Source organism: Nicrophorus vespilloides, unplaced genomic scaffold (genome assembly GCF_001412225.1).
Source record: "Nicrophorus vespilloides isolate i.1.1-1 unplaced genomic scaffold, Nicve_v1.0, whole genome shotgun sequence".
Lineage (NCBI taxonomy): Eukaryota > Metazoa > Arthropoda > Insecta > Coleoptera > Silphidae > Nicrophorus > Nicrophorus vespilloides.
In genome coordinates this window covers 5,222-18,805 of record NW_017097876.1, presented here as the reverse complement: position 1 = coordinate 18,805, position 13,584 = coordinate 5,222, and the positions used below count along the sequence as shown (strand labels likewise).

Below are 13,584 nucleotides of genomic sequence, written 5' to 3'. Positions count from 1 at the left end.
GTAGAAACAAACAAATTGCCATCTAGTTTATGAATGAAGCAAATCTTTAATGTGTATCAATTAATAAAGAATTGGAATTTTAAATAAATGTGTCACGGTCAACGCTTAAAGTGGGAAGAGGTGACATTCTTCTGATTCGTTTATCGATCATTTCATTAAAAGAAATTTATATGACGAAAATGAAAATAGTTTTTATTCAATTAATTGCAACGATTCACATGTTGTTTATGTCTACACTTATTTACGTAACTAATGTAATTGCTGTAATTACATAATAAAATAATTCGTAAAAACAGGAAATTCGTAAAGTGACAATTTACTTATTTTCTCAGTAAAGTAATGTTGTTTATTACAAATAAAAATTTTCATTGAAAACTTTTATTATTGATTCAAAGTGGAACAAATTTTATATTTTTGTATTTCAGTAATTTAAAAGTTGTTTCATTTCAAGATCTTGAGTTTTCTAATAATTTCAGTCAGTATTTCTTGAAAAAAAAAATTGTTTTCATTCAATTAATTGCAACGATTCACATGTTGTTTATGTCTACACTTATTTACGTAACTAATGTAATTGCTGTAATTACATAATAAAATAATTCGTAAAAACAGGAAATTCGTAAAGTGACAATTTACTTATTTTCTCAGTAAAGTAATGTTGTTTATTACAAATAAAAATTTTCATTGAAAACTTTTATTTTTGAATCAAAGTGGAACAAATTTTATATTTTTGTATTTCAGTAATTTAATAGTTGTTTCATTTCAAAATATTGAGTTTTCTAATAATTTCAGTCAGTATTTCTTGAAAAAAAAAAACTATTATTTATAAAAAGTTCTTAATAATTTTTACACAATGTTTGAATTAATTTAATCATATTTTGAAAAGTAGTCAATTGATTTTTTTTAAATGTATATAAAAATGTTGTTATTTTTCTTATTTATATACTTTTATAAAAAATATCATTATTTTAACTATCAATTTTGATTTTCAAAGTTTGAATGAGTTTAATTCTTCATTGTATAGTCAAGAGAGTGCTTTTGCTTATTTAAAAGTGTAACTACTTTTTTAAACTTATTTTCTAGAAACTTGAATAACTTTACGAAACTTTCAATTACTTATCTTGAAGTATCAAATTTCTTAAAGAAAGTTAGAAAAATTTTCATTCAAAATGTTGTATATTGCATACTTTCAATCTAAATGCAAGAACTTTACAAATCTTTAAAAATAAAAGTGAAAATTAAAAAACAAATTTTGTAGTGAGATTAGCAACAATTAGAGTTAATTAATCTTATAATTGTTGTAATTTTATGTATCAAAGCGTGTCGTTTTTGCAAAAGAAATAAAAAGAGAGTAATAATGCAGAAAAATTTGCATAGGAAGCAGAAAAGAAGAGAAGCAATAATGCAGTAACAAGCAAAACTGTTCCCTTGGCCCCGAGATCCTTCACCATAATAGCAGCAATCTCACTTATAAATGCAAATTTTATCTCCGTTTAAGCTCGTGTAATTACGGATTTTAATTAGAGATAGGACGGCACGAAGGCGGAGAGAGAGAGAGAGAATCACGCATAGAATTTGCGGAATTTCGCATTCCACGGTAACGCATTTGGATGATGATCAATAACCGAGCTCCCCCAGAAAAAAAATTGTTTTTAAACTGAAGAGTTGACAGGCAAATTGGTGGATTCCTTACATTTCAATTTGCAAAGTGCAATTACGTTGTTTACGTGCACCTTGCATGAACGCACATTTTGCGTTTGCTTTCTTTTCTTCGTTCGTTCGTAGTTTATTATAAATAATGATGTGCTCTTTCTTCGATTCTCTGAAATGCAAATGCACCCCGTTTACGTGCACGTGAAGGTGTGCTTTTTGTTCGTGCTGACGCGTGGGGCGAAAATGCCGCCCCCCCTCGACGGCTTTATCGATCTAGTTGGTTTGGGGCGGGGGGGCGGCTTTGAGGGGCGCTCGAACCTTGGGAAACGTTTTGTGTCCGTCGCGACAAACTATCACATACACACTCACTCACATGAAATTCTGCTGTAAACAAACTGAAATTATAATGGGATTGGATATAATAACGTACGTAACGTGTATTGACCGGTTTGCAAGTCTAAACCTGACCCATCTATTATACAAGTCTCCTACTTGCCTACGCTACACGCACATCATTATTGTCTCTACGCTTGAAGGGTTCCTAAAACGTGCAAAAACAAAGTTAATGTTCGTAAAGACTGAGTTCTAATTACATGCTCATTATATTTTGCAGAATACAACTCAAGTTAATAATTATGAGGTACTTGTCAAGTAACATGTACAAGTAGTACCAACAAAGGCATTGTTTACTACTTTTGAATAGTTAATACAAACAAATAATGGTTACATTTAGCAACTCGACTATATCATTAAGTGTATATACTTGCTATTCAACAAGTAATACCACACACGGCATTATTTACTAGTTTTAATCACTACTTTTCCACAACTTTATTTTATCGTTAAGAATTGTATCATACTTTCCAAGTAGCATATACAAGTATTACCAAAAGCCATTGTTTACTGGCTTTGAAGGCTTCATCATTAACCATCGCATGATACTTGCCAAGTAATATGTACATGTACTACAAAAGAAAGACATTTTTTTTCTAATTTTGAAAGACTGATCATAAAGTCTGTGTTTTAATTACATGCTCATTACAATTTGCAGAATACAACTCAAGTTAATAATTAAGAGCTACTTGTCAAGTAACATGTACAAATACTACCAGCGAAGGCATTGTTTACTACTTTTGATTGGTTAATACAAACAAATAATGGTTACATTTAGCAACTCGACTATATCATTAAGTGTAATTACTTGCAATTCAACAAGTAATACCACAAAGGGCATTATTTACTAGTTTTGATTAACTACTTTTCCACGACTTTATTTTATCGTTAATAATTGTATCATACTTGCCAAGTAGCATGTACAAGTACTAGCAAAACCCATTATTTACTGGCTTTGAAGGCTTCATCATTAAGCATCGCATGACATTTGCCAAGTAATATGTACAAGTACTACAAAAGAAAGACATTTTTTCCTAACTTTGAAGGACTGATCATAAAGTTCGTGTTCTAATTACATGCTCATCACAATTTACAGAATACAAATCAAGTTAAAATTAACAGGTACTTGTCAAGTAACATGTACAAGTACTAATAAAGCAAAGGCATTGTTTACTACTTTTGAATTGTTAATACAAACAAATAATGGTTACATTTAGCAACGCGACTATATCATTAAGTGTATGCACTTGCTTATTCAACAAGTAATACCACAAAGAGCATTATTTACTAGTTTTGATAACTACTTTTGCATAACTTTATTTTATCATTAAGAATTGTATTATACTTGCCAAGTAGCATGTACAAGTATTAATAAAACCAATTGTTTACTGGCTTTGAAGGCTTCATCATTAAGCGAAGTAATATGTACAAGTACTACCAAAGAAAGATATTTTTTCCTAACTTTCTGATACAAATAATGCAAAGTTTAACAATTTTTGATCACTGTTTGTTCGTTAAACAAAGTTAATGTTCATAAAGACTGAGTTCTAATTACATGCTCATTACAATTTGCAGAATACAACTCAAGTTAATAATTAACAGGTACTTGTCAAGTAACATGTACAAGTACTGCCAGCGAAGGCATTATTTACTACTTTTGAATGGTTAATACAAACAAATAAAGGTTAGATTTAGCAACTCGACTATATCATTAAGTATTTACAGTACTTGCCATGTAACAAGTAAAACCACAAACGGCATTATTTACTAGTTTTGATAACTACTTTTGCACAACTTTATTTTATTATTAAGAATTGTAACATACTTGCCAAGTAGCGTGTACAAGTACTAACAAAACCCATTGTTTACTGGCTTTGAAGGCTTCATCATTAAGACAAGTAATATGTATAAGTACTACAAAAGAAAGACATTTTTTCTAACTTTGAAGGTCTAATACAAAAAAAAAATGCAAAGTTTAACAATTTTTAATCACTGTTTGTTCGTACAAGTACAAAATATCTACATTAAATTGAAAGCTTTTGTATGTTTTCTATGAAATTGTACATGAAAATGTAAAATCAATTGAATATTTAATTAATTTCCTTTGTTGTGAAATGCGTTAATTTCATTTCAATTGTTACTTTTTATATTTACAAGCAAATTAATTTTTAATTATAATTAATTAAGTTATTTTTATAAAAACAATTAAATTAAACAATTAAAAACAAAAGTAATTAACGTATTTCTTTTTTTATCGACTCATTTGCGTAACAATTTTGCAATTAATTAACGAATCAAGAAATAAACGTTCACGAACGTAAATTGATGTTGTTATGCAGCGTTCTTTTTAACATGTACATATAAAAAAAAGTACGTTATTATTGTAATTATTTCCAGGAATGCTGGAAACGCATAAAAATTGGAATTGATGTGCAAAAGAAAATAGATTTTAATTGCACAGAAATCGTAATAATTGAGGCTGCCTGCGTCTAGGAATCATAATTACGGCCGTATTTAATGAAGCGTCCTCAGATCTAGTAGGTCCGATGCAGATGGCGGAATTTAATTTATTACGTGTTCTCGGTTGTAATTGCGCCCCGCTTTTCGAAAACGGGAATACGCAAACATTGTTTCCTGAAACCCACTGAAGCAGAATCGAAGTGTGCACCGCGCGCCGTTCGACATACATGTCTGCTTTAATTTAATACGAGTTTTATCGTTGATTTATGTAATTTCGTAATTTAGCTTGAAGCAATTTGCTGTTTAAATTAGTCTTTACGTTTCAGAATATTATTCGTAGACTATTCAGAGTAAGATGAACATTGGATATGCTAAAACTACGAGCTTTGTTATAAGTATAATATCTTAATCGTGGTGTTTATCAGTTGGATGTTGTGGGGATTGTAGCGAGTATTCAAACATTCGCTGTCAAAGTTGAAGAAATGAAAAATTAACAGTCGAAAAATTTCTTATTTTTGCAATCTTCTCGGAAACTATAATAGAATGAACAGAACCAAAACATGCATATGAAAGTTGGATGTTTGGGAAATGTAGCGAGTATTCATATAATACTGTGGTTACATCGATTTGCCTGTTATTCGCGTTAAAAGTTGGAAAAAAGCAGTGAAAAAAGCAGAGTAAATCAATGAAATGTGAAAACAATGCTTTTTCGAACGTTTTAATTTCAATTTTTCAATTTGAACGCGTATTACAGCAATATGGATAAGACACAGGAATGATCTATACTTGCTGGATTCCCCAAAATTCAGCTTTCATAGCATACTTTTGGATTCATTCTATCTATTATAGTTTTCGAGAAAATCAATGAAATGTGAAAACACTGCTTTTTCGAGCATTTTTAAATTTTGAACACGAATTACACCCAAACGGCTGAAACCACAGTAATATATCGATACATTTAGATTCCCCAAACATTCAGTTTTCATATGCATCTTTTGGATTCATTCTATGTATTATAGTTTTCGAGTAAATCAATGAAATGTGAAAACACTGTTTTTTCGAACGGTTTTTCAAATTTGAACGCGTATTAAGCAATATGGATAAGAGCACAGGAATTGTATCTATACTTGCTGCATTCCCAAACATTCAGCTTTCATATGCATATATTGGATTCATTCTATCTATTATAGTTTTCGAGTAAATCAATGAAATGTGAAAACACTGCTTTTTCGAACGTTCTAATTTCAATTTTTCAACTTTGAACGCGTATTACAGCAATATGGATAAGAGCACTGTTTTTAGTGTTTTCACTTTTATTTACATAATTATAACTATGATAACCTTAATTTTATTTAATAAACGTTTGTTTTTGTTCAAATGGATTTTAACGTTGTTTCGAATTGGAATACATTTATATAAGTCAGTGGAAGAAATTCTTTACGTAAATCTAATGGCACTGCCATGGCCAACTGTTATACAGACATGTCTTCGTTAAAATGCCACCGGTTCAGACACTGCAGAAATTCAATTACAATTTACGTTGAAAGCAACAGCGATGTGTGCTAAAAGGGGATCGAACGCAAGCAAAACTTGTTGCATAACGCGAAAGGGATGATGAGGACGAAAAGGGCGACGTGGATGTGGGCCGCGCGAATTATCCCATTAATTCCTTCTCCTCCTCCTCTCTCTTTCCACTCGCTCAGAATTGCATCATTCGCTCAATTAACAATCCGCTTTGTTTTGCGTCTGTGCGCTCCTCTTTATTTTCAGATATGTCCGCTGCTTCTGGCTCTGTAATTCCCATTGCGTCGCCATCAGCCTGAAAACAAGCCATGACGACGATCGTCGAGCTCGAAAGTTGGGTGATCTATCAATGCATTGTCACCGAATGCAGCGACTGTCTCTGTAAGTGCATTCAACGACAAATTTGAACGGTCAACGTTCATTCATTTTGTATTTTTTTCGTTTCGTTTCTGAAGAGCACCGTAGGAAATTTATATACATACACACAACTCGCTTACCACCACAGATTATTGCTAAATTAGTCACGAGCATGACTCAATGCAATTCACCTTCCACACTTTATTTACGTATTGCTATTTTGATTATACCATGATATTCGTTTTATTTTATTTATTTATTTTTTTACTTCATGTTTCTCTTTATTCTTTGTAGGAGCAGCATCCCAATTTTAAGTTGCTTTCATTTTGTTGTAAATCACCCAACCCCCAATTAAATCCACTTAGCCAGTTACAAATGTTGGAACCAGGTATGTTCGATTTTTATCTTTCAGTTTCTTCATCTAACCTTATTAATACAATTATGCACACTAACACTAGCCATAAATATCAATTGATTATTTAGAATCAAGTTCGCTTGAAGATTTAGTTGATGTATGATGTATTTGCTTCTTTTCTTTTACATAAATTACATAATTATTAGTTTTGTTTTTAAGTAAATTTTATTTATAGAAATATTTGATTTACGATTTATAACTTTTTGTCTAAATATTGGGTGAAGTAAAAAGTTCTCAGCCTTTTTTTCTCTTTGTTTCGACGATGAAATTAACAAAGTTACAATTTTCGGATTTAGTTCAAACCTTCGATAACTTTTGTCCATTTTGATGGCAAACTTGATCAGCTCATTTTCACAAGTCTCTCTTGAGGCCAGTTTTTTTACCATCAAGAAAATTTTGCAAATGCTTGAAAAGGTGATAATCGCTTGGTGCCAGGTCTTCAAACTCTTGGAGCTTCTGGCGCGTCTTTAAAGATGTGTATTGGCCAATTTTGGATGCTTCTCTTCTTAGGATCAGCCTTATACAAATGGTTCCAAACTGTTTTCTGGCTAATCTTCAGTTCCTGGACAATGGAAAAACTGCTCTCATATCGATCTGACTCAAAGATTTTCATGATTTTATCAACATTTTTGACCATAGCTTGTCTCATCTTCGACGTCCATATTATCAGAACGGAAGCGTTGGAGCCAATGCTTTGCTGTTGAATTCTACACTGCATTGGGTCCAGAAACAACACATTTTTTTTGGCCGCCTGCTCCGCTTTTTTCCTTGATCGTAGTGGTACAGAAGAATGTATTGAATTTTCTCTTTTTTTACCTCTATTTTGGAACGCTTTAACACCCAACTGGATTCACAAAATACAAAAGTGTTAAAGAACTTTTTTTAAAGCGTTATATCGTCATTAAGTCGCAGTATAGAATTGCAAGATGCAACGTATACATCGTGAGATATGGCTCACTAAAGCCATCTAACGAAAAACGCTTAGAACTTTTTACTTCACCCAATAAATCACTTAAGTATTTAGTTTAGTTTATTTTTTTTTGTATATAAATCATACAAAATCATAAATAAATAGAGCAATTAACAAATTAATTACTTGTAAAAATAAATATTCAATTTAAATTGAAATAGAGAAACCCAAAAACAATATTAATTAACATTTTATAGCAGTTACACTTGAAACATATGTAATTTTCTTCCTTACACATTATTTCAGTATTATTCTTTTGTAATGTAATGTGGGAATTTGTTAAGAGAAATTGCATTTTTTTACTTTAATAAATCGTCTACTTCAATTCATTAACGTATTCACATCAAAGTACAATTTATTAAGTTGTAGAAATCTTCAAGTAGAGAACTCGACAATCAGAAATGTCCAGTGTTTTACTTATTAAACTTACTTTTACTATAGTTCTGTTAAATTACAGGTATCCCCGACTTACGAACTAGTTCCGTTCCAAAGAGTTAATCGTAGGTCGGGGAAATTTTAAAAATTTCAAAATATACTTAATTTAACACACTTTAAGTGCATAAATTTGAAAAAAAAAGTAGATTAAAATGCAACAAAATACTTACTTACAAATACTTTTCAATGTAGACATCACAATTATTTAATAAATAAAAACGACAAAAGAAACAAATTCAACAAAATTATTGTACTTTATTAAAGAAATTATCAATTTTTGTTTGGACAGTTAATTTGTATCTCCTTGTAACAAGTTAGAGCTTTTACAATTTTGTTCGTAAGTCCGGGAATTTGTAAGTAATTTAAAAGAAAATTAATTTGAAAGAAAGTATTAGAAAAATCTCATAAAAGAAAACGTTTTCATAGAAATTTATGTTATGTATTTTAATTACAATTTTGGATTTTTTTTTATCAAATAACGAGAATTGCAGCAATTAAAGTTGTTTGATCATTAGAAAAAGAGAGAGAGAGAAAGAACGTTAGTTCAAGGATAAATAGAATCATATGTGTGTTCGAGCATTCATTGCAACAACAATGCGAAAACTCGTTTCGAATTTGCTGATTATCTGCATGTCTCATACACAACACAATCTATGAAGAATGTGGTGGATCCCGTGTTCAATTCATTTGGATATCGCGGTATTAAGTTTCCTGCAAGTAATTGTTATGCTAAATCTAAACTTGCTGCAAAGTTTTACTAAGATTTATTTGTAATCGCATTTAGCTGATTTACATATCCATTGAAAGAGTTCGTATTAATTTAAGTAACATGTAAAGACTTTGAAGCAAATCAGGTTTTATTTAACTAAAATAAACTTTTTCTTTTTGTATTCAAATACAATACATTTAATAAGTACATGATCTGAATATAAATGTATTAAATTGTGAGCTTATTTAATAATTAGTTAAGTAATTTGGAAGAAAGTAACATACAGTGGAATCTCACTTAACGAAGAGAAGTCCTGGATTTGAATATGTAAGCAACTGTATATGAATTTACTTGTAATTGCTCTATTCATGTAGTGAACGTAGTTTCTAGCGGGGAATACTTTTGTTGTTTAATATTTGTTTATCAAAAGGAAATGCTTCCGTCGTTATCGAAACTTTAATGCATGAAACGGTTTTAGTTTTCATTTTTGAGGACAATGCCTCTTGCGCTTTGAGCTGGGAAGCATCTCTTCAGACGAAGAGTAAATAAACAAACTTGGTTTTGGCTTCTCGAGGGTAGACTTCGAGGCCATTAGCTCCTCGTTCCAACGCCATTACCGAACCGTAAATATATTGTTGTGGGGTTTTTTCTATTATCAATTGGGTAAACATTTATTAATCATCATCGGCGCGTACATCTTATCAGCATTCCCGAGACGTTATCGAGTCGAATTCGTACGGTCATTGCATCAATTAGTGAATGTCAGTGTTCTGTTTCGGATTGCAGTCATGAGCGAAAGTGCATTCAGGGCTCGCGACATCGGACTCCGCGCCCAGAAGAAGATCTTGTCGCGGATGGCCAACAAGAACTTCGCCAAAGCCTTCATCGACGACAACACCTCGACGCTTCTGGATAATCTCTACAGATTGGTGAAGCAATACGTAAGTTACAGTTGTTGTTATTGTTATTGTTTTGTGTTGCTGATTTTGTTGTTTGTTGTTTGTTTAGTCGAACAACAAGAAGGAAGCGGAGAAGCTCATCAAGAACATCATCAAAGTTGTGATCAAGATCGCGGTGATAGGGAAGAACGAGCAGTTCAGCAACGACGAGGTGATGCTGGCGGAGGACTTCAAGAAGAAGTTTCACAAGGTCGGAATGGCGATAGTGTCGTTTTACGAAGTAGATTACAGCTACGATCAGAAGTTCCTCGTATCCGTACTGAACGACTCACACACGTGCCTTAATGCGATCGTTTCGAAACACTTGACGGACAAATCGATATCGCGCATCGACAGTGTGTTCAACTTCTTCACGAACGAGCAGTTCCTGGACACCATCTTCAAACCGGACTCGGAGTACCGGGACATCCTCGGCCGTCTCGTCACCGACCTGAACAGGGCGATGGAAAAGGGAGATCTTTAGTGATAGAGAAACAAAACGAGAAATACGCTTACCAAAAATTTTAAAGAAATCATTACTTTACGTTATTACTATTATCTAACAAAAGAAAAGAAGGAAACCGTTTTAGAACTATTATTATTATTATTAAGTTTGTTATTCGTTGACTTTCGGTGTGAATGTTGAGTGTTTATATTAGTTTTATTGTTTTCGGGGGGGTCCAAATTTCTTTATTTGTATCGAGGATGTACTTAATAATCCAAACATATCTTTTAGTTACATATGATGAGCATAAATTAAGCGAACGCCTTATGGAAGTGAAAATACTGAAGCAACAGTAATAATTTATATATATACAATTTATGTATTTACAATTGCAAAGAAAAAAAAAACATGATTACAAACGAACAAATCACAAATCAGATCAAATATTCTAAATCTAAAATACTCGATTATTTATATGTATTGAACGCTTCACAGGGTTTTTTATAAATAAATATATATATTATATTATATAGACAACAAAAAGAGAAAGAATAAAGACGAATGTAATCAGTCAATACTCGAAGATTTTTCTTTTAAAATTGATGTTAAGAAAATGAAAATGAGTGAAATGATAAATGGAATAAACTGTTTTAGATATATTAGCGACAATAATGAAAAATCTGTCCTAAAAGCAGCCGCAGCCATGTGGATAATGCAAGAAAAAAAAATGTTTTCGGTCGCGTCTGCCCTTGTTGTTTCAGTTTGTTATACACACACACACACTCACAGACACCAGTGTTTCTTCAAATTGTTTAAAATAGAAAGAACACGTTTCAGATTCCCACCGAGAAAGCGCTTTTTTTTGCAGTAGTTGCATTTAATAAACATAAACTGAAGCCCCCAAAATGTACGTGTCGTAACGGGCAGACGCGTATGTGTATGTGAACTAGTCAAGTGTACAAGTGTTCATTAAACTGTAGTTACATAATTTAAGGAGCGAAAAAATGATGTTCGTTCACTTGCGAGAGTGGAAGAGAGTAAACAATTATTTATTTATACATATATTAGCAATACGATGTACACGCAATTTACAAAATAATGTAAAGATTATGTGAACAAACGAAAATTTGTATGTGGAATTTCCGAGTGCGGGGAAATCTTCGTGTGAATATATCACTTTACGGGCACAATTTACTGTAAATTTCGAAATTTTCAAAAAAAAGACGCAAAAATTATTATGTAACGTTGCATTCATTTGAAGCTCTAAAGAATTATAAAAGAAATATATATATATATTAATGAATATGTATATCCACCATATTTTTGTTATTCTAAATTAGTTTGTAGGTGAACCGTTAAATTATTTGTAAATTAAAACAAGAAAAAAACAACAATAAATAAATATATATACTATATGAAATGTGACATGCCTAAAAGTTTATTGTAATTAATCCCTCTTCCCCGTCTCTCCCAACGGTACTATTATTATGTAACGTTAATTTTATGCTTTTATGCAGAGTGTATAGGAAATGAGATCATAGCGTAATTATTCTTGACGTTCGACTTTCAACAATGAATTTCTTTCGATTCATTTCTTTTGATTCATTTTCTATCACTAATAGCGATATTTATACTCTAATTCAGTGCTCTATTCTCACCCACGGCACAACAGAGTTGTTGCTAGAATTCCAATAGATAAAAGTACAGTCGAACCTCGCTTAACGAGTTTAATTCGTTCCAAAATTTCCGGATTTTTACTTTTATAGTGAAACACGTTTTCCCATATCTTCATGATTTTGCTTTGTCGTGTCCCGGGATTCAAATATCTCTGGACACTGTGGATTATCTCGTAGTTATGTCATTGTGGAGTCCTAGTAGAGTTTTTAAGGAAAGCTAGAGGTGAAGTTGGAGTTTTTATGATAATAAACACTTTATTATTCTCTATAAGATTATTAATAACTTCTAATGTCTAGATTCCAGTTACTAGATTTGTTACTAGGGTTGTTATGAGTCTACCTAGGACTCGGGACTAAAACTAACTTGGACTAGCGACTAACTAGGACTAGGACTTGGACTCTTTATGATTCTCTTGTATTACATATTATATAGTATTGGTTTAACATAATGGGAGTACAATATTTGGTAAAAGAAGATATTACTTAACTTTCCCTAATAATTAAGTGATTAGGCAGATGTGTCTAGCTACTAGTGGTCATTCTTGATTGGACCTTGAACCTTTGAGTTTGTGCACAGCAAGTTGATTAACAATAGTGATTAAGAATAGTCGTTACATAATGATTAGTTATGGTATCTTTCTAAGTAGTATTTGTACTAAGTCATAATGACTAATTTACATTCACATCTATAAAATAATAAGGGCTAACATAATATAGACAATAACGGTTATACATATCTAAATTTTTTTCATATCTAAATTTTGCACAAGAAAAACACACAAATAACATGTCTGAACGTAAGTTTGGAAAAATTGTGATCAGAAACAACACTAAGATGCAACAAGAATGATCACTAACACTAGGAACTGTTTTCCAATTCACACAGTGATGAAGTGAGTTTATATTTGTTTATATTATTTGTATCAATTCAGGGACTTGTTGGAAGTCTCTTTATACTTTTAATATTTGTTTATATAAAAAAGCGTACTTAGTGTGTTTTTATACTATAATAATGGTTGGACAGAATACATTTGTGTTTTGCATTTACAGCAAACACAAATTATATTTGCAAAGTATAGTCCGCTTTAAACAAAGATGATAAAGCAAATTGAAGATGGTTAAGATATTCAAAAATACACTAAGATGTGTGCACAAGTTTTAAAAATGATGTAGACTTCTCTTCTCATTGTCACTCGTTATGCGAAACGTCGCTCGTTAAGCGAGTCATTTTTCGTTAGTTAATTTTGCTCGTTAAACGAAATGCTCGTTATGCGAGGTTCCACTGTATCTAAATTGTCTTGGAAAGGACCACAAGAGTACAAATTATTATAATAAACTTGTTTAAAACCAATTGAATTATTGAATTCCTACAACTTAGACTTCACAACGACATCACCAAAACAATATTCTACTGTGTCCAGAATTCCGTCCCTGAGACACGACACTGTAATTATTCCAAATTATTAAAACTATTTATAAATATGTAACAATTTGCTAGAAAATGTCGATTATGAGAGGAAACTAAAATGATTATAAGTAGAAATGTAAAAACCTGATATTTTTATATAGTTTTGTAAATGCAAAGTGAAGAGAAAGATTAAATTTGAAACGT

General features: G+C 31.5%; 1 protein-coding gene across 1 annotated transcript; it reads left to right on the top strand.

Annotated features, from left to right (window-relative positions):
• Positions 1–6,298: 6,298 nt before the first annotated feature.
• Positions 6,299–11,518, top strand: LOC108561300 (tumor necrosis factor alpha-induced protein 8-like protein; the record flags this gene model as incomplete). Its single annotated transcript, XM_017919170.1, is given in 3 exon segments — positions 6,299–6,408; positions 9,700–9,854; positions 9,922–11,518. Coding segments are annotated over 3 exon segments (642 nt in total). The 3' UTR covers positions 10,336–11,518.
• Between the last annotated feature and the right edge of the window lie 2,066 nt (positions 11,519–13,584).